The sequence below is a fragment of the Phoca vitulina genome, unplaced genomic scaffold (assembly GCF_004348235.1).
Source record: "Phoca vitulina isolate PV1807 unplaced genomic scaffold, GSC_HSeal_1.0 scaffold121, whole genome shotgun sequence".
Classification (NCBI taxonomy): domain Eukaryota; kingdom Metazoa; phylum Chordata; class Mammalia; order Carnivora; family Phocidae; genus Phoca; species Phoca vitulina.
The window spans coordinates 803,228-824,865 of NW_022589824.1; the positions used below are offsets into that span (position 1 = coordinate 803,228).

The 21,638-nt window shown below is 45.2% G+C and overlaps 1 protein-coding gene across 9 annotated transcripts in view; it reads left to right on the forward strand.

Annotated features, from left to right (window-relative positions):
* Window positions 1-21,638, forward strand: part of CACNA1B (calcium voltage-gated channel subunit alpha1 B) — a 186,446-nt gene that overhangs the window by 30,123 nt on the left and 134,685 nt on the right. For all 9 annotated transcript variants that reach the window (XM_032398848.1, XM_032398851.1, XM_032398850.1 and 6 more), the window contains exons 4-7: window positions 7,533-7,624; window positions 8,835-8,987; window positions 10,251-10,441; window positions 19,669-19,772. In XM_032398848.1, the coding sequence (XP_032254739.1) occupies window positions 7,533-7,624; window positions 8,835-8,987; window positions 10,251-10,441; window positions 19,669-19,772 (540 nt within the window). The remainder of the gene's footprint in view (window positions 1-7,532; window positions 7,625-8,834; window positions 8,988-10,250; window positions 10,442-19,668; window positions 19,773-21,638) is intronic.

Here is a 21,638-nt window from a genome sequence, read left to right on the forward strand (position 1 = left end):
CCGAGCCGAAGGCAGACGCTTAACGCCTGAGCCCCCCCAGGCGCCTCAAGCATCTGAGTCACTGTTAAGTGCAGTCAGTGGTGTTAAATGTAGCCAACACTACCCTTTGTCTCCAGGACTCTGTTCACCTTGCAAATCTGAAATTCTGTCCCCGTTAAACCCTAACTTGCCAGCTCTCCTCTCAGACCCTGGCAGCCCCCATTCTACTCTCTGTCTCTATGATTTTAACGGCTCTAAGTACCTCATGTGAGTGGAATCAGCAGTATTTGTGGGGTTTTTTTGTGACTGGCTTATTTTACCAGCATTGTGTCCTCAAGGTTCATCCGTGTTGCATCTTCTGTTAGAATTTCCTTCCTTTTTAAGGCTGATTAATACCCCACTGTATGTAAATACCATAATTTGCTTCTCCCTTCATCCATTAATGTACACTTGGGTTCCTTCCACCTTTTAGCTATTGTGAGTAACGGTGCTATGAGCTTGGCTGAACAAATATCTCTTAGACCCTGCTTTCAGTTCTTTTGTGTACATACCTAAAGGTGGAATTGCTGGATCACATGGTCATTCTATGTTCAACTTTTTTGAAGAACTGCCATATGGTTTTCCACAACGGCTGCACCATTTTACATTCCCACCAACAGCGCACAGGGTCCCAGTTTCTCCACATCCTCACTAGCACTTAAACATTTCTTTTCTTTTTTAATACTAGCCATCCTAATGGGTGTGAGGTGGTAGCTCAGTGTAGTTTTGATTTGCATTTCCCCACTGGTTAGTGATGTTGAGCATCTTTTCATGTACGTATTGGCCATTTGTGTATCTTTATTTTTTAGAAATATCCATTCAAGTCCTTTGCCTATTTTTAAATTGGGTTTTTGTTGTTGTTGAGTTGTAGGAGTTCTTTATGCATTCTGGATATTAATCCCTTATAAGACAAATGATTTGTGAATATTTTCTCCCACACTGTAGATTGCCTTTTTACTCTCTTGATAGGGACCTTTGATGCACAAAAGTTTTAAATTTTGATGAAGTCCAATGTGTTTTTCTTTTATTGCCCATGCATTTGGTGTCATATCCAAGAAATCATTGCCAAATCCAATGCCATGAAGATTTTCTCCTATTTTTTTCCCTAAGAGTTTCATAGTTTAAGGTCTTACATTTAGATAAGCAAAGATCCATTTTGAGGTACTTTTTGTATATACGCTAAGGGTCCAACTTATTTTTTTTTCATGTGGATATTCAGTTTTCCCAGCCCAATTTGGTAAAAAGACTGTCTTTTCCCCATTGAATGGTGTGGGCACTCTTATTGAAGATCAATCGACTGTATGTGTGAGGATTTGTTTCTGGGTTATTGTTTTATTCTGTGGGTCTGTATGTCTCTGTCTTTATGCCAGCACCACATTATTTTGATTACTGTAGCTTTGTAGTAAGTTTTGAAATCAGAAAATATGAGTCTTTCAATTTTGTTCTTTTTCAAGATTGTTTTGGTTATTCAGGGTTCCCCCCTCGAGATTCCATGTGAATTTTAGGATGAATTTTTCTATTTCTGCAAAAAGTGTCATTGGAGTTTTGATAGGGATTGCACTGAATCTGTAGTTTGCTTGAGTAGTGTGGACATTTAACAATATTAAGGTTTCTAGTTTCTGGGATGTCTTTAAGTTTGTTTAGTGTTCTTTAATTTCCTTCAGCAATGTTTTGTAGTTTTCAGTCGACAAATCTTTCACCTCCTTGGCTAACTTTACTCCTAAGTATTTCATTCTTTCTTGATACTATTGTAAATGGATTAAAAAAATTCCCTTTTTTGTTTGTTCATTGCCAAGTGTATAAAATACAACTTATTTTCTTGTTTTGACTTTATATCCTGAAACTTTGCTGAATTCATTAGTTCTGGTAGTTTCTGGTGGATATGTAGAGTTTTCTACATACGAGATCTGTTGGGATTTTTATTGCATTTGCATTGAAGTTGTAGATTAATTTGGGGAAAAGGGACATCTAATGATGTTGAATTGTCTCATCTATTAATATAGTTCATTTTTATTATCCCTTTGTTTCTTAAGAATGTTTTGTGACTTTTATTATTAAGGTATTATACTTATTTTGAGTTTATTCCTAGATACTTTTGATTTTGTTGGTATTACAAACAATATTTTTATGACAGCTTTATTGAGAGATAATTCACACACCATGAAACACCCTTCTAGAGTGTACCATTCGGGGGTTTTCAGTCTGGTCAGAGCTGTGCAGCCATCACCACTGTCTAATTCCAGACCATTTCCATCACCCCAGGAAGGCATTCCATACCCATTAGAATGATAGTTTTTTAAAATTGTATTTTCTAATTGTAAATGAAAACAATCTATTTTTGTATATTTATTTGGTATTCCATAACCTTGCTGAACTTTCTAATTAGCTCTTATGGTTTTTCTGTGTATGCTTTTAGGTTTTCCATATTGAAATCACATTATCTGTGAATATGACAGTTTATTTTCTCCTTTTAATCTTTATATATTTTATTTCTTTTTCTTTTTTTATTGCCTTGGCTAGGACCTCCATATGATCTAAATAGTATACTTGGATTTTTCCTGAATTTAAAGAGGATTGCTCCTAAAACATAATGTCAGCTTAAGGGATTTTTCTTTCTAGCCCTAGTTCTTGTCTAATGATATTGAAATTTCATTGAATAATTTTTCTGAAATTTTTGACATGATGATATGTTTTATTTAGATTTTTAGAATGGTGAATTACGTTAATAGTGATTCTACTATTGAACTCTTCTTATGTTGCTATGACAACTTGCCATTATATGCTTTAAAATATGTACTTTTGAGTTTTATTCTAATTTGTAATTTAAGATTTGTGTTCATAATTGAGATGTGTATAAAATTTTCTTGTCCTTTCCAGTTTTGATATCAAGATTATACTAGGATCATAAAATGAGTTGGGGAGATTTTCTTGTATTTTTATTCTCTGAAACAGTTTGTATAACATAGAAATTATCTTTTTTTGGATGTTCATAGAACTCGTTCATACAATTATCTGGATCAGATGTTTTGCCAGAGGAAGCCTGAATCCAAATTCAATTTTGTAAATGGTTTTGGTAGGCAGAATTCTGAGACAGCCCCCAAGGTTTCCATCCCTGTCTGTGGTCCTCTCCCCTTGAGTGTGGGAAGGACCGTGGATATGATATCACTGCCATCGTTAGTTTACTAAACAGTTGACTGAGTTAAATAAAAAGGACCAACCTAATTAGGTGATCGTTTTAAAGGGACTGAGCCTTTCATAAAATCAGAGAGTTTAGAGGTGCGAGAGGGACTGTAGAGGGCCAAATGGCGAGGACCTGAGCGTGGCTGCCAGGAGCGAAGAGAGGCCCCCAGCTGACAGCAAGACAACGCGACTCCATTCCTACTGCAAACAACATGAGGGGGCTGGGAAGCATGACTTGCCCTAGATTAGCCGCTGGATGAGGGTGAAACTGGCTGACGCCTTGATCTCAGCTTTGTGAGACCCTAAGCAGAGAACCTAGCTGCAGTGTGCCCGACTTTGACCTGCAGAGCTGTGAGCTAAAAGGTACTGTTTCAAGTTACTAAATTTGTAGTAAGTCTCTACACAGCAATAGAAAACTAATACAATTGTTCATGGTTTATTCAGGTTTTCTACTTCTTCAGTTACTTTTGATAATTTGCATTTTGGGGGGATATATCCATTTTATCAAAATTTTAACATTGACATAAAATTGTTAATAATATTTTGTGATTCTAAAAATCTCTCCTTTCCGCAGTTATATTCCCTGTATATAAATACACTAATGTACGTGTGTACACATGTATGTGCATACATGCCCACGCGTGCGAGTGTGTGTGTTTTGTGTATGTGTGTACAGGTATGTGCACACCCTCTTTTTCTTGATGATTCCTGCCAGAAGCTTGCTCATTTTATTCAACTTTCAGATTCAGCTTTCTGTTATTTCTCTATTTTCTGATTGAACCATGTCTACACTTAATCTTTATTATTTCCATTTTTCTCTTTTCTGTAAATTTACTCTGCTATTCTTTTTTAAGATTCTTGAGGCATATCTGTGCTTGGTTTATTTATTTTCAATCTTTAAAAAAATAAAATCATTTAAGTTTATAAATTTCCCCTTAAACATCACTTTAACTGAACCCCACACATTGTAATATGTAGTATTTTCATGTTGATGGGTTCTAAATATTTGGTAATTCCTTTTTTTACTTCTTTAGTTAATGAGTTATTTAATTGTGGATTTTGGGGGTTTCTATACATATGAATTTTCTTTTACAGTGTGTTTTTATAATTGTATTCTCATTTAAATACATTTATTGAATAGCAGAAGTGCAATAATGTGTGTTACAATTCTTTGAAATTTGCTGAGGGTTTTTTTGTGATGTAGGATAAGGGCAATTTTCTCTCTTTTTTAAAAAGATTTATTTATTTATTCAAGGCAGGGAGGGGCAGAGGGAGAGGAAGAGAGAAACTCAAGCAGACTCCTCACTGAGCGTGGAGCCCATCGCGGGGCACCATCCCACGACCCTGAGATCAGACCTGAGCCGAAACCAAGAGTTAGATGCCCAACTGACTGCACCATCCAGGCATCCTGGACATAGGCAGTTTTCAAAGATATTCCCGTGTACTCAAAAAAGGCTACGTTCTCTATTTGTTAGGAGTAGAGTTTGATAGATAGATGAGACAGGAAAGATACAGAAGATTAGAACTATATAATACATCAAGGCTGCTAAATTTTTTTAAAGATTTATTTATTTATTTGAGAGAGAGAGTGTGCACACATGTGAGTGGGAGGAGGGGCAGAGGGGGAAAGAGAATTCTTTTTTTTTTTTTTTTTTTAAAGATTTTATTTATTTATTTGAGAGAGAGAGAGAGCACAAGAGGGGGGAGTGGGAGAGGGAGAAGCAGACTCCCTGCTGAGCAGGTAGCCCGATGCAGGACTCGATCCCGGGACTCCAGGATCATGACCTGAGCCGAAGGCAGTCGCTCAACCAACTGAGCCACCCAGGCGCCCTGGAAAGAGAATTCTTAAGCAGGCTCCATGCCCAGCATGGAGCCCAACTCGGGGCTCCATCTCATGACCTTGAGATCATGACCTGAGCCGAAACCAAGAGTCAGATGCTTAACTGACTAAGCCACCCAGGAGCCCCAAAGCTGCTAATTTTGTTTTAATCTTATGTAGCCTTACTGAATTTGGTATTCAATCTTTCAGATTCTGACAGGAGCTTTGCTGAAATCTTCGACTGTGTTGGAATCTGGGGTGATGACTTCTTTTATATCTGAAAATATGTTTATTTTGCCCTCACTCTTCATTGACAGTTTAGCTGGATATAAAGTTCTAAGGTGACTATTACTTTCTGCTGCTCTTTGAAGGTATAACTTGATTGTCTTCTGGCACATATTTTTGCCAAAGTGAAGTTTTCTTTCCTTTTAATTATCCTTTTTCTCTAGATATCTTGTCTTTTCTTTTTCTTTCTGGTAATTCTAAGGCTGTCTTTTCATGCTTGGTGTTCTGCAGTTCCTCCCTGTTTCTAGTTGGATGTATTTTCTTTATTTGATTTGTACTTGTAGTGCACTTTGAATTTGAGAAGTTATTTTTAATTCGGTAAATTTCTCACCTGCTACCTCCTCAAATGTCGCTTCTTCACCATCTCCCCTGTTCTCTTCCACAGCTCACACTGGATGTGTGCTGGGCATATGATCTAACCGCTGTTTTGCTCAATTTCTCTCTCATGTTCCTTCTTTGGCTTTTTGATGTCTGTGGGTGAGTTCTTCAGTACTAGCCTCTGTACTATTTTCCAAATCATTAATGCTCTCAAACCGTGTCTTCAGCCCAGAGTGTAATTTATTATTATTATTATTGATATTATTTTAATAACTATTTGTTTATTGACAAAACTAGCTAGTCTTTAAAATACCTACCTGTTTCTGGCTGTGTTTGTTTCATAATTTGTTGATTTCATCAGAACAAAATTAATCTTCCAGTAGTCAATTTTGGTAGTTGAATGTCTCTCATAGCATTGGGTTTCTTAATGTGCTCTGGACTTTTGGTTTGAATAGATTATTTTTTGGTTGCCTCTCTTTTCCTTTCCACTGAGAGTTTCATCTTATTTTGACCATAGTTCCATCTCAATTTCTATTCTCACTGCCACATATCTCGAGCAGGGGGGCACAAAGCCTTCTTCACCAAGAGTCCAGGATGCAGAGCCGCCAGGATTGTTGGTGCATTGAATATAAAGTGAGGGAAAGAGAGGAGTCACGGGTGAAGCCCTGGTTTTGGCTGAAATAACAATTGACGAATAGTGCTCCCTGAGTGGGTATTGGGGAAGAAGCAAGGCTGGGGGTAAGAATCAAAGTTCTTAGTCACCACAATGGAACAGCTCTGGACTTTTTAAGTGTTGAAATACATGTTTCAACACTTTTAAACATTAACGTTTAAAAAATAGTTCTTTAATTATATAATGCTTGATACACTTTTTTGATAACCAAGTGGAAATGTTAAAAAGGCAGCTGGATGTATGAGTCCTCAGTTCTAGATTTGAGTTAAAGGTGTGCGGTTATGAGTGATAAGCATGCTGTGGTATTCAGAGCTATGGCGTAGATCCTGTTGGGAGTAAGGCCCAGGGCATCCACTTCTCAAGTCTGGTGGACGAGACAAAGGTGGCAGTCGAGACCTGGAGGGGCTCCTGAGGAATTCGAGGGAAATGAGAGAGTTGACCAAAGGACAGAGAAGAAACTGTTTAGAGAGGGAGACTTGACCTCCGGAGTTGGCAAGACACAGGCTCGAACGACATATCAGCGGAATGGTGTGGGTGAGAGCCTAATGGGGACAGGAAGATAAGGTGGTGGGGAGACCCAGGACTGACACTCTGATTGAGCTTTGGTGTGAAGGGAGCAGAGAAATGTGCCGTGCTGAGAGGTGGATATCAGATCTTTTGTTTTTTTGAAATGGGAGACATTGGAATATGTTTTCTGCTAATGGAACTGATTATGATGGCTTTCCTGAGTCCCCTGAACCCTCTCTTCCACCTTCCCTGCCCCACCCCACTGTTCTCCTGAGAGAAGGTGAAGAAGGGCATGTGTGGTGCCTGCTCAGGAACCTCAGCCTCTGTTTTACCCCTGTTTCCACTCCTCACCACCTCTTATGAGGCTGTTTGCAGTGCAGTTGGGGTTGGTTTGGGGACCTGGTTCTGGCTTGGATTTAGTTGGAGGGCAGATTCAAGGCCAGGCCAGGCGCCAGAGACCAAGTGTCCTCTCAGGGTGATTCCTTCGAGCTGGAGGGATGGTCATGCTGGAAACAGCCATTGCTAACATTACTGTGGGGATGTCTGAATTGAGTCCCTGCCTCCTCCTGCCTGGCAAGTCTCATACCCTGTGCCAGCCCTGTGTTTGGACAGTGGAGGACACAGGCAAAATGGTGTCACTGTTCTTGGGAGACAGGACATGGCGTGGTGGGGCATGTGTTCTCTCACCTGAATATGGAAGCCTTTAGTTTCCTCCTTCTCTTTTCCTGCCAGGATCCTGGCCACGGCTGGCACTGACTTTGACCTGCGGACCCTGCGGGCTGTGCGCGTGCTCAGGCCCCTGAAGTTGGTGTCTGGGATTCCGAGTGAGTCTGGCAAGAGCAATTAGGCCCAAGCCTACCTGGATCACTAACCTCCTCCCCCAACTCCACCATGGCCATGGACACAGTTAAGCCCTAACCAGTGGCCCCTTTGGCTTTGGTGACTCTAAGCTCAGTGCTCCTGACCCCCGGGAACCAGGTGTGAAGAGGCCCAGAAAGTGGCCCTGTTGTTTTGCCCTGACTTGGCTTCCCCAGCTGGAAGCTTTGCTTCTCACATTCTCTGCTATATTTCCAGCTCTTTGCTTCTATTTCTGGGGTTAAAGTACAGATAAGAGATTGAGAAGGTGGTGGGCAGGATGCCTGAGAAGATAGCCAGAGGCTGCAAAGGATCACCTGTCTTGGCTCAGACTTGGCAGGGCCATGGACAACTGAGGCCAGGTTAAGACATGCTCCTGGATTCAGCTGCTCAAGGAGCCAAGCCTGGGCAGGAGGATGGCCAGGGTTACCTTGGTGTTGGGTTTCTCTCAGAGCCCCAAGTGGGCAGGGACCTAGGGCTGTGTCCCCCTGAGGCCACTTCAGGGAAGCCCCCGTTCTGCCCCGCGACCCTGCCAGGCGAAAGCAAAGGCCTGTATCTAAGAGCTGGGGCCAGGTGGGAAGGAGGCGATGGGGTTGAGCTTCCTCTGTGTGCTGAGTTCCTTTGGCCTGGACAGAGCCATGCCTCATGGTTAGTGGTCCAGCACTCCCGCGAGCGGGTCCCTTGCTTCAGGTCCCTAAGGAACTGGGCCTGTTGGGAACTCCTGTACTTCCCTCCCAAGATCTCCTGCTCTCAGCCTCCAGAATCTTCTGCTTCTCTCTCCCAGCACCCCCTCACTTTTCCCCTTAGGACTCTCTGCTCTCGCTGTGCCACCCAGAGCCCTCCATAGGTCCACATCTCTCCCCAGACTTCATACTTTGACACCCCACACCCTGCTTCTCCTCTGCTTTGGGACATTGCTCAGTCCACTTGCCTCCAAGACTTATGTTTGGTCCCCTACCCTGAGGACTCTCCTGTAAGCGCATGCTATTCCCGCAAGACTCATGCTTCCCCATACTCCCTGCTCCATTCCCTACTTTGAGGGCTCCCAACTCAGTACCTTGCCCCGGGACCCCTAGTGCTGCCCAGCCCAGGCTCTGGCTGGTGTGCCCACACCCCCACCCAAGCTCCTGCACTGCCCACTCTGCTCTGACCTGCCCTGCTGTGGCTGCTCTGGCCCAGGTTTGCAGGTGGTGCTCAAGTCCATCATGAAGGCCATGGTTCCACTCCTGCAGATCGGGTTGCTTCTCTTCTTCGCCATCCTTATGTTCGCGATCATCGGCCTCGAGTTCTACATGGGCAAGTTCCACAAGGCCTGTTTCCCCAACAGCACAGGTGAGGCCTGGCAGCACCCCTCGGACTCCTTCATCCTGGAGGTAGGCCCTGCCCTGGGTGCCAGGTGAATGGGGTGGAGCTTATGTTCCAGCTGGGGACACACACCGCAACCTGGAAAACACAAATACGTGAAGAAACACATAAACACAATGATCACAGATTGTAGTAACTTCCAGCGAAAAACAGAAGGAGAATTTGCAATAGAACAATTTGGGAGCCTGCTTCACAGAGACCAGCCAGGGGAGGCCTCTCTCCTGAGGTGACCACCTAGCAGTGATCAGAGGCGGTGAGAGGGATTGCTGGGTGGCCACTGGGCCAGAGAGCTCCAGTTACAAGGAACAGTGCGTGCAGAGGCCAGAGTGAGGAGCAAAGAGAACAGAGGGGAAATCACGCGGGCTTCGTGGCTGTGGTGGGAACTCTGAGTCTTATTCGGAGAGAAGTCAGGAAGGTGGTGGAGGGCTCTGAATGAGGAGTGATGTCATCTCATTGTTCTGGGTGCTCCAGGAGGGCAAAGGCAGAAACAGGCTCAAGTAGGAGGCTAATACCTCCATCCAGGGGAGATGGTGGCTGTGGCCAGGCTGTTTTGGGGAGGTGGTCAGAACGGGTTGGGTTCTGGGTGTGTTTTGCAGTGAGGCAGATAAACCATATGATCATCTCAATCGATGCAGAGAAAGCTTTTACTAAAATTTAAATCATTCATGATTTTCAAAAACCTCTTATCAAGGCTGGTGGAAGCACATGGACTCTGCAGGGGCCAGCGCAGTGAGGCCTGGGCACTGCGGCACCCCGCCAGCCTCTGGGCACACGTGGGTTGAGCTCTGAGCCGACCTGCCTGATGAGCAGGGACCGCAGGGGCTGACTCCAGCTTGGTACTGGCTCCGGAGTGACAGGCAGATCTGCATGTCGGGAGTCTTGGTGGTGGCTTGGCTGTGAGGGAGAAATTAGGGTGGTAGTGGAAGGGAGAATTGAATGTTAGGACTTTGTCTTTTTTGATTTTCAGGTGAATAAGTAAACAGTGAGGGGCAGGTTCTAGTCGAGAGGAAGAGTTTGGTCTGAGCTCAGGGGAAGGCGGATTGCAGGCACGGGGAGAAAGTCGGTGCACGGAGGGATGGTGGGAAGTTGAGGGAGGATTTCCATTGGTGCTTGATTCCTAACCCCCCCGCCCCCGCCCCCCGATGTCTCCACAGCCCAGGAATCCCAGCAGGGGTTGGAGAATTTGGTGTTTCTGGACTCAGGGTCTGTGCTTCATTCTTCTCTTCACAGATCCAGATCCAGTGGGTGACTTCCCCTGTGGCAAAGAGGCCCCAGCCCGGCTGTGTGAGGGTGACACTGAATGTCGGGAATACTGGCCAGGGCCCAACTTTGGCATCACCAACTTTGACAATATCCTGTTTGCCATCTTGACGGTATTCCAGTGCATCACCATGGAGGGCTGGACTGACATCCTCTACAACGTGAGTTGCATCTTGGCTCTGGGACTGTGGATGGGCCATGGAGCTCCTGGGGTCTCATTTGGGGTGATGTTTCTGACCTAAGAGCCTCTGCCCAGTCCCAAGCTCCTTTGTCCACTATAGGATGAACTATAGGCTTTTCCTTCAGATGGCTCCACCAAGGGCCCACTGTCATCACTGTCCACTCAAACTCTGGACCTTGGTCCTAGAGTCTCCAGGACAGCTTCTCGTCTGAAAGTAACACTGAGGGCCAGGCGGACACTTCCAGAGATGCTACGGCTGATGGTCGAGACGGCCGCAGCATGACCCTCAGGCTCCCCGCAAGCTTGTTGCGAGTTAGGCCCTGCGTGAAGGGCCTCATCCCTGTTAACTCATAGAATCATCTCAAGAACCCCATCACACAAGGAAGAAACTGAGGCATGGAGAGCTTGTTTAATTTGCTCAAGGCCGTGAGACTAGCAGCAGCTTAGGGACTACCAGCGCTGCCATCCCTGCTGCGTTTTCTGGATGGAGTGAGGGGAAGTGGAGCCTGCTGGCCTCGCCTTTTCCCTAGGCTGTGGGATGAAGACAGAGCAGGGCAGGGTTCAGGGCCGCACGGAGCTGGCGTGTAGGGAGACCTCTCTGATGACGCTGGGATTCTGGGGTCAGAGCATGTGTCCTGCACATTTCTGTCTTCTCTGCTGCGTCTCTCTGGTACTGTTTGCCCTTGACCCTCTTGCCCATTAGAGTACCTGCCCATCACAGTGGCAGTCTGGGTTGGTGCCCGGGACAGAAACTGGTCTAAGGCCCTTGCCTGGTGACCCGTCTCGCTCCCCCATCTCCCCTCCACCTGAAGCTCTTCTTGGAGGGCTCTACCCTGAATGCTTGAGCAGAACGCTGCCTCTTCTTTTATGTGACAAAAGCCCTAGCTACCTTCCACCCCCCATAGCCCTGAGAGCTGCCAGGGAATGAGCACAGTTAAATTAGGCCCTCAGGGGTTTTGGGAGGTAGAGAAAGAAGGTACACACAAGCTAGGAGTCTTGGAAGGTTTGGCTGGAAAGGTACAGCTAGTAGATGGCTGGGTTCTGGATAGCTAGAGTGTGCTCTGCGTGGGTACTGTGGGTGGAGGACCCTGCAGTACAAGATACTTCATGTTGAGCCTGCCACTTGTAAGCTGAGGTGGAGTTTGGGCTATCAGCCCCTGGAGCCCTATGCTCCTCAGCCTCAAGGAGCCTGGGGAGGAAACGATGGTGGTGTAGTCTGGTGGCGTGATGGATGGGAGGAAAGGGACAGACTGGGGCCCTTTGCTCTGTGCCTTCTCCCTGGGTTCATAGAGACCCAGGTAGATCTCAGGGCTGGGCGTCCAGCAAATGCTTGGTAAGTGCTCATTGAGCCGGCACAGGGAAGATGAGGAGTTAAGGAAAAGCTGGCCCAAAGTCCCTTGAACCAGATCCCTCTTTGGAGTGGGGGTCGTGTCTCATGACAGGCTCTTTTTAATTGAGGAAAAGAGGAATGGGCACAAAGGCGGTTATGAGGAGCTTGGCTGTTCTCTTCCTGCAGCCAATCAAAGAATAATTTCCCAAAGACGGACCCTAAAAATAGCTCTGAGCTGGCCACATCCCTGCCAACCCCACCTGAACAAGGACTGCTAGAACAGGTTTCTGCAGCTTTCGGTGCCCACTGGGACTTGGCCATCGGCCCACGTGACTCAGACTGGTGGGTCTGTGCCCTGTGGGGGAGGGGCTGGGCAGGAACTTGACCCTGGGGCAGGAGGCACTGGTCGAGAGAGCCACAGAGGATTCATCAGACACGTATTTCCATGGAACCCATTCTCTGGGCACTCCCCGAGATACTCCTTGTACAGTGGCGAGCAGGAGGCCTTCAGTAAAGGCCTAATAATGGCAAGTGCTTTGAAGACAACAAAGGAGGGTGAGGAGCAAGGAGTGATGAGTTAGAGAACCTTGTGAAAGCAAGGCCTGGCAAGGTCTGGAAGCCAGACATACAGGTGCTATGGGATTGTGCATTGGGGGTTTGGCAAGGCACCAGGACACAATGACTGTGGTGAGCTATGAGGCTGGTGCCCAGAGCAGGTGGCCAAGATCTTGGTCCACTCTCCACACTAACAGGGAGGGTTGTTGCAAATCAAACAGGGTTTTAAAGCGGGTTCTTTGGAGAGAGAACGTACCCTTCTCCTCCAGCCCAGTGAGTGCGGCTTTTATGGCCCTTCAGACATGCTCCTTGAATGTGGAGGCTCAAGACAGTGCCTGTACGTCGAGGGCAGGAGCCATTGGCCCGCAGAGAGATGGAGAGAACACTTGATGTTGGGAACGGGAGGAGGATGTGTGAGTGCTTCTCATGGACCAGCTGTAGCCAGGGGGTAGTGGGCAGCCTGGAGCCCATTTAAATTCTGACCAGGGGGATGATGAGGTCTCAGCAGAGAACATCTGTTTAGAATGACTGCTGAAAAACTGGCAGTGGTGGGTGGGGGAGTTCTCCGACTGAGGGAGAAGTGCCTTGCCTACATTTTGAAAAGTAAGAGAAGTCAAATGGGTCCTAAAAGAACCCAGAGAAGTGCCTTGTGGGAGACAAGTCAGCAGGAAATTTCTGTCAGGCGCAGAGAGAAGAGATGATCTCAGGACAGTGCCTCGCATGGCACAACTCGCCTGCCCCCTCCTCCCCCTCCCCTGCTTGGAGGGTGTTGGGGTCAGAAACCCAACAGCAAGCTGAGGAAGAAGGAACAGTGTTAGGTGTGGAGGGGCAAAGAGGGACCATGCCCCGTCTCCCCGTGAAAGCCGCCAGCTGCGGCAGGCAGCTGAAAGAGTGGATATTCTCAGTGCAAAGCATGTTGAGTAGTTTATTGCCACCTGGGACCGGACACTTAATCACTGAATTGAGACTGTTTTCTACTTGAAGTGATTTTAGAACTTCCTGTTACCCAGGAGTTATCAGAAAAGTCACAGGACTTAACCAGATTTTATCCAGGAACATGAGTATGTTCAAAGGGACAGTAGGAGGTAAATAAAGTTGGTTTATGAGTGGATACATATGGTTTTGCATATGTCCACCGTACTGGTTACATAAAGATCTGAAGAAGGGGTGTTCAGATATATGGGTGCAAAGGCTGTGTGTTGAGCACAGGGAGGGCTTGCTCGTCAATTGGGTGTGCAATGTGAGGGAAGGAAGAGCCAAAGAGGATGTGACTTCAGCCCTGGGAGAGGTGGTGCCTTTTCTTGAGAAGGGAGACTTGGGAGCGAGATATTTGCTCAGTTTTGTTTCAGTGGAGTAGTAGTGGAGCCCAAGGCCTCTGCTTTGGCCACATAATGTGTCAGAGAACTATTTTCATTCAAGGGAGTTGCTGAGCATACAGCTGGGAATGTGACAGGGACCTCAGAGGAGACGGCAGGGCTGAGGGTGTCTGTCTGAGGTCATGGATAGTGTTCAACATTTTGGGAGAGGATGTGATTGTCTCAGCAAAGCGTGTAGAAGGAGAAACAAAGAAGGGCAAAGACTGAGCCCTCTCCAAACTTGGCTGTTGGCGGAATTCCAACATTCAGAAGCCAAGTAGGAAAGAAGGAACAGGCAAAAGAGACCAAGGTGGAGCCGTTGAGGCAGGGTAGGAACACCACCATGAGCTGTGTCGGAAGGAGAGCCAGGAAAAAAGTTTTCAGAAAGTGATCAACCAGTCAGATGTTGCTGAGAGGTCGAGAAAGATGCTGCTAAACTTGACAAGAGCAGTGTTAGAGGTGGGGATAAAGTCTTGGAATGTGCAGGAGAAGGCAGTATGGAATGAGGATGGCAGATAGGGTCCTCTCTTGCAAGGAGTTTCCCAGGAGGTGTAGTGGGAGGTAACTGCAGGGAGATATGGGGATTGGCTGTTTTTGTGAAACTAAACTTTGTTTGAGATAATTGAGGGTTTACATGCAGTTGTAGGAAATCTACGGAGAGGTCCCATGTATCTTCTAATGATACAAGAAGGCTTGTATCCCAACCAGAATGCTGACACTGACACAGTGGAGATACAGAAGCTTCCATCCCAGCAGGACCCCCTGTAGCCCTTCTGTAGCCACTACCACTTCTCTCTTACCCTCCCCCTCCATCCCTGTGAACCACTAATCTGTCTGCCATAGCTGTAATTTCAAAGAGGTTATGTAAATGAAACCATGCTGTGTGTTACTTTTTAGTATTGGCTACTTTCACTCACATGATTCTTTGGGGATTCATCCAGATTACTGTGTGTCAGTAGTTGGTTCTTTTTTTTTTTTTTTTAATCCCTGAGCAGTCTTCTGTGGTGCGGTGGACTTTATACTTTGCTCAACACTCACCCGTTATAGGACATCCTGATTGTTTCCAGGTTGGGGCTATTGTGAACATAGCTCTTCCACACATTTGTATACAGGTTTTTGTGCAAACATAAATTTTCATTTCTGAGATAAATGCCTAAGAGTGCAATTTCTGGTTTGTAAAACAGTTGCATGTTTAGTTTTTTAAGAAATTAAAAATTTCCCAGAGGACTGTATCCTTTTACACTCCCACCAGCAGTGTGAGAATAATGTAGCATCCTCACCAGTATTTGATGTTGTCATTGTTTTTAACTTCAGCCATTCTGGTAAGTGTGTACTGATGTGTCATTATGGTTTTAGTCTGCACTTCCTAATGGCTAATGATGTTAAGCATCATTTCATACTTATTTGCTATTCCTATGTCTTCCTCAGTGAAATCTCTCTTCATATCTTTTGTCCACAATCTGTTTGGATTGTTATTTTACTTTGGAATTTTTATATATTCTAGAAACTAGTTCTTTGTCAGATATGTGGTTTGCAAATATTTTTTCTTAGTCATTAACTTGATTTTTCATACTCTTCACCTGGTCTTTCATGGAACAAGCCTTTTTTTCACAGAACAAGCATTTTTTATTTTGATAAAGTCCAGTTTATCAATTTTTCCTTTTGTGGATTGGGCTTTTGGGGTCAAGTCTAAGAACTCTTTGCCAACTCCTAAATTCTGAAGATTTTCGCCTACTTTTTTAAAAGAAAGTTTTATTGTTTTACATTTTACATGCGAGTCTGTGATCCATTTTGAGTTAATTTTTGTATAAAGTGTGAGGTTTAGGTTGAGATTCTCTCTCTCTCTTTCTTCCTATCTCTCCCTCCCTTCTTCCTTTCCTTCTTTCCTTTCTTCCTTCTTCACCTTTTGAGCTTATGAATGTCCAGTTCCTCTAGCATCCCTTGTTGAAAAGGCTATATTTTCTCCATTAAATTGCTTTTGCACCTCTGCCCAAAAAGTTGGGTGTATTTTGTGTGGGTCTGTTTTTTCTTTTTCTTTCCTTTTTAAAGCAAGCTCTGTACCCAATGTGGGGCTTGAACTCAAAATCCTGAGATCAAGAGTTGCCTGCTTCACTGACTTAGCCAGGCAGATGCCCTGTGGGTCTGTTTCTGTTCCAGTGATCTATGTGTCCCTCTCTACCAATACCACACAATCTCCATTACTGTAGTTGTGCTGTAAATAAATCTTTTAAACCAGGTAGACTGATCTTGCCCATTTTATTCTATTTGGGAGAATTGGCATCTTTACTATGTTGGGTCTTCCAATCCATGAACATGGTATATCTCTCAGTTTATGCAGATTACCTTTGATTTCTTTAATCAGCATTTTGTAGTTTTCAGCATACAAGTCCTACATATGTTTCTATGCCTTCCAGCTCCTTTTCCTGCCTTAGTGCACTGGCTGAAACTTCCAGCATTATGTTAAATAAGAATGGGGAGAACAGATATATTTCTGTGTTCCTAATCTTAGGGAAAATCATTCAGTTTTTCACTGTTAAATATAATGTTAACTGCAAGTTTTTTTGTTTTTTGTTGATGCCCTTTATCATATTGAGGCAGTTCCCCTATTCCTACTTTTCTGAGAGGTTTTATCATGCATGGGTGTTGAATTTTATAAAATACTTTTTCTGCATATGATAATGTGATTTTTTTCTTTAGTCTGTTAATATGGTGGATTACATTGACTTTTGAATTTTGAAATGGCTTGACATCCTTGGAATAAACCCCGCATAGTCATGGTATATAATTATTTTTATATATTGCTTAATTCTATTGGTTAATATTTCATTAAGGATTCTGGCATCTATATTCATGTGGGCTTTGGGTCTGTGATTTCCTTCTCTTTTGAATTGTCTTGTCTGGTATGGTATGAGGGCAATACAAGATTTAGAAAAGGAATTAGGAAGTAGCTTCTCCTCTTCCATTTTCTAGAAGAGTTTATGTAAGTGGTATTATTTCTTTTTTAGAGAATTGGTAGAATTCTATAATCTGGGTCTAGAGATTTCTTTTATGGATTTTTTTTCCAAAAAGCACTTTTGTTGAGATATAATTTGCATACCATGAAATTCACCAATTTAAAGTATACAGTTAATGGCTCTTGTATGTTCACAGGGTTGTGCAACCATCAGCGTTATCTAATTTTTGAAGATTTTTGTCCACCAAAAAGGAACCCTGTGTCCATTAGCAGTCACTCCCCATTCTTCCATCCTCCAGCTGCTGGCAACCATTAATATATTTCTGTCTCTGTCTATTAGTCTATTCTAGACATTCCCTATAAATGGAATCATAGTGGATATGTCAACTTTTGTGTTTCTAAGGTCCGTCCATGTTGTAGCAAGTGTCAGTATCTCATTGCTTTTATTATCAAATATGATTCCATTAAGTGAATATACCATATTTTGTTTATATTTCATCAGTTGATGGAAATTTGGGTTGTTTCAACTTTTCTACATTATGAATCATGCTACTATGAATAAATGTACACAAGTTTTTGTGTGGAATATATTTTTATTTCCCTTATGTATATGCCTAGGAATGGAATTGCTAGATCATATGGTAACTTTGTGTGTAACCTTTTGAGGAGTTGCCAGACTGATTTCCACAGTGGCTGCAGCACCCTACATCCCAGCAGGAGTGCACAAGCATTCTAAATTCTCTACATTCTCATCAACACTTGTTATCGGCTGTCTTTTTAATTTTAAGCATCCTAGTAAAATTAAAATTTAATTTTTAAAATATTCATTCATTCATGATATAAGTGATTTCTATTATTTTTTACAGGGTTTTATTTGTTTCAGGTGTACAATATAGTAATTCAGCACCTCCATACACCACCCTGTGCTCATCATGACAAGTGCCCTCCTTAATCCTCGTCCCCTATTTCACCCATTCCCCCACCCATGTCCCCTCTGGTAACCATCAGTTTGTTCTTTATAGTTAAGAGTCTATTTCTTGGTTTGTCTTTCTGTTTCTGTTTCTTTTTTTCTTTTTTCCATTTGCTCATTTGTTTTGTTTCTTAAATTCCACATACGGGTGAAATCATATGGTATTGTCTTTTTCTGATTGACTTATTTCACTTAGTATAATACTCTCTAGCTCCAACCATATTGTTGCAAGTGGCAAGATTTCATATTCATCTATATCTATATCTATATCTATATCTATCTATCTATCTATCTATCTATCTATCTATCTATCTATCTATATCACATCTTCTTTATCCATTTGTCCATCAGTGGACACTTGGACTGTTAACATATCTTGGCTATTATAAATAATGCTGGTATAAACATTGGGGTGCATGTATCCCTTTGAATTATTGTTCTTGTATTTTTGAGGTAAATACCCAGTAGTGCAATTGCTGGGTTGTAGGGTAGTTCTATATTTAACTTTTTGAGGAACCTCCATACTGTTTTCCAGAGTGGCTGCACCAGTTTATGTTCCCACCAACAGTGCATGAGTGTTCCTTTTTATCCACAGTGGTATTTCATTTTGGCTTTGATTTGCATTTCCTCTAATGACTTATGATATTGAGCATCTTTTATGTGCTTATTGCACCACTTATATATTTTCTTTGGAGAAATGTGTATTCAGATTCTTTTCCCATTTTAAAATTGGTTAATTTGTCATTTTATTATTGACCTGTGATTTTTCTCCTCTTATCATCTCTGTCATCTTAGTGTTGGCAATCTGTGTCAGTTAGGGTTCTCCAGAAATATAGAACCAATAAGATATATACATGTATGTGTGTGTATTTAGATATGTATGAAGACAGAGAAAGAGAGAGATTGATCAATTGATTATTAGGAATTGGCTCTTCTGATTATGGAGGTTGGCAAGTCCAAATCTGCAGTTTAGGCTGGCAGGTTCAAGACCCAGGAGAGACAGTGGTACAATTTCAGTCTGAAAGCCAGCAGGTGGAGACCCAATAGAGCCAACGGTACAGATGAAGTCTGAAGGCAATCTACTAGAGAATTTCCTTTTACCTGGAGGAGAGTTGGGTTTTTTGTTCTATTCAGACCTTCAACTGATTGAATAAGGTCTACCACCTTATGGAAGGCAATCTGCTTTACTCTATCAATTAAAATGTCAATCTCATCCAAAAACACATTTACAGAAATACCCAGAATAATGTTTGACTAAATATCTGGGGACCCTGTGGCCCAGTCAAATTGACACATAAAATTAACCATCATGGCATCTAATGATTGCCTTTTTTCATTCAGTTTGAGCTTTTTCTGGTTCTTGGCATGGCAAATGAGTTTCAGTTGAAAACTGAACACTTTTGGTATTATGTCATGAGACCCAGGCTATAAAAGTCATAAGGTCTGGGAGAGATGCCCTTCTTTGCATTCAGTTTTTAGATCATGCCTGAGTGCTGGCTTGTGGCTTAAGCCAGGCACATGGTGAGAACTGTTCCCTGGAGACTTGTGGGCTTCTCTTGATATGGGGGAAATATGGCATGGGGCTCACTGCCTCTGAGCTGTGGAAGCTGCTGCAGACAGAAGATCAGACTTGGGTCTGGTGCCCGTGGGCTCCATTCAGGAGAAATGTCTTTAGAGCTGACTGGTATGTCCAGTAACCTGGGAAGAATAGGAAAGGTGTCCAAGCAGAGATTGGGCATGCAGCCTTCCAGGTATCCTGGGAGCCTTTGGCTCCCTGAACGACTCCTTGGCTTTTCAGCTTTGCTGGGCAGTGACCAGGAGTGCTAATTGTCCTTGGTCCTTTGAGAGCTCCAAGGCAGCTTCAAAGAAAGCTCTGTGGGGCAAGGGCAGGCAGGTCTGGTGTGGGTCCTGCCTGGACCCCCCAACACCTGAACACTCCCTGCCTAGGCCCTGCCAGGTATTTGAGGAGGGCCCAAGGGCACTTCTACATCCAGGGCTATGTGTCTTGTCCACCTGTTTTTCCTCAACTCCTTTTTGCTTCCAGACAAATGATGCAGCTGGTAACACCTGGAACTGGCTCTACTTCATCCCTCTCATCATCATTGGCTCCTTCTTCATGCTCAACCTGGTGCTGGGCGTGCTCTCAGGGTAAGAGGCCATGTGAGCTTGTGTGCTGCCTGCCTGCCCTTCTGTGTTCTCAGGCTAAGGGGAGAGATGGTGGAATCAGATGTGGGCATGTGTGATGTGGGAAAGGTGAGGCCTGGCCTGGCCTCATGGCCACGCTGTGGTGGTCACTCCTATCATCCTGAGCTCTGGTCAGCCTTTCCTTTGTGCTACCATCCTGACCTCTCTCTTCACCATCCCCTGGCCCTGGCCTCCTTGCCTCTCTCCCAACTTGGCTTTCACCCTGTCCCCTGATGGTGGGGGAGGGGCTGCTGCTGGATCTCACCTGGGTCCATGGTGGGGTTTTTGGGCAGCCCCGGTGCCTAGAGAGACCCTCTGCTGCTACAGAGGAGAGTGAGGGAGTGGTCCTATATCCTGGCTGTAGTGGTCACCAGGCTCTCCACCCCAGCCTTAACCCCTGGCTTGCTCCTCCTCTCCAGATACCTTTCTGTGCTGAGATCCTCCAGGAGAGAACAAGGGAGGGTGAGAGGCTGGGATTCCCTCCCAAAGAAAGGTGCCTTCCTGACCCTACATCGTACTCTCCTGTCCTGCATGGGGCCAATGGCTACAGAAGTGCTGTGTGCTTAGGGGCACAGATGGAGCTGATGTTTGGGGACCCTGCCCTTCCATCAGTCTGAGGAAGCTCTGTTGGGAAGGCCTGGCCTGCGCTCTGTTCCCCCGTTGGTATCATACCCCCTGTAAGACTAGAGGAGAACATCTCCGTCCTGCCAACCCTGAAGATTCCTGCTCAGGCCCAGGGCTCCTGAGATAGGCTGGGGGAGAGGCTGGTGGACCCAAGGGGTAGCTGTCCTTTTGGCCTGGAAAGGAACAGCCACTGAGAGGACAATGGTTGGGGTCCACGGCCTGTATGCTCTGGCTCTGGAACATGTCCTTAGCCTCAGTCCTCTCCTGGAAGTGGTATGTCACTAGCATGTCTTTCCAAGCACCTCCACAGGGACAGGCACACCCACAGCACAGGGGATGGATGTACAACTTCCAGTCTGATGGAATTGCAAGGTCTGAGCTGCATGGGGAATCCAGAGGAGGCCTGGAGCTCATAGAAGCCACCTAGAGAAGGGGCCTTTCCATTGAGACTCAAAGGGAGAGCAGGAATGAACTCAGCAAAGGAGGGGAGAGGGTTTCCCAGGCAGAGAAGAGCTGGGGTGGAGGCCCAGAGGTACCCAGAGGGCTGCAGTGTGTGCTGCAAGGGTGCTCAGAGCTGGAGCCAGAGGGGTGGAGGGGGGAGGGTGCTGGGCTGGCAGACGGCAGGCTTGTGGGGAGCGTGGGCTCTGTGCTGAGGACAGTGCACGGTGGGGAGGTGGTAGGAACATGAGTAGGTTCATGGCGAGTTGGGAGAGCAGCCTGCTTAGGGTGGCTTTGTGTGGCTTGCCCTGAAGAATGTACAGAGAACTGGGGGGCTGGGGCTGTGGGGCTCCTCACTGAGCAGGGCCACGAACTTTGTGACTTCCCAGCCCTCCTCCCACCTGTGAGCATCCTGGCCTCTGAGGATGGTGATATGGGATGATTTTCCTAATTAGTCTCAGCTGAGCCCTCCCTCGGGCATCCAGGCCCAGCAGGCAGACCCCAGGGTTCTCTTTCAGGCCTGGGCAGGCTTGGAAATGGCAAGGCCCCGAAAGCCAGCGGTCAGCGCACAGCAGGTGGGTCCCATGCCGGCTGCACTCCAAGGCCGCCGTGCTCAGATGTCACCTCTACGCCTGGCCCGGGGAAAGCTCGCCCTACAGGACTCCGTCCAGCCACGGGCCGGCTTGGAGCCCACCAGCCTTGTTCTTCCTCATGCCCCAGGCTGTCACCCACAAAGCCTTCCAGAGGAGCAGGATCAGGGATTCCTCT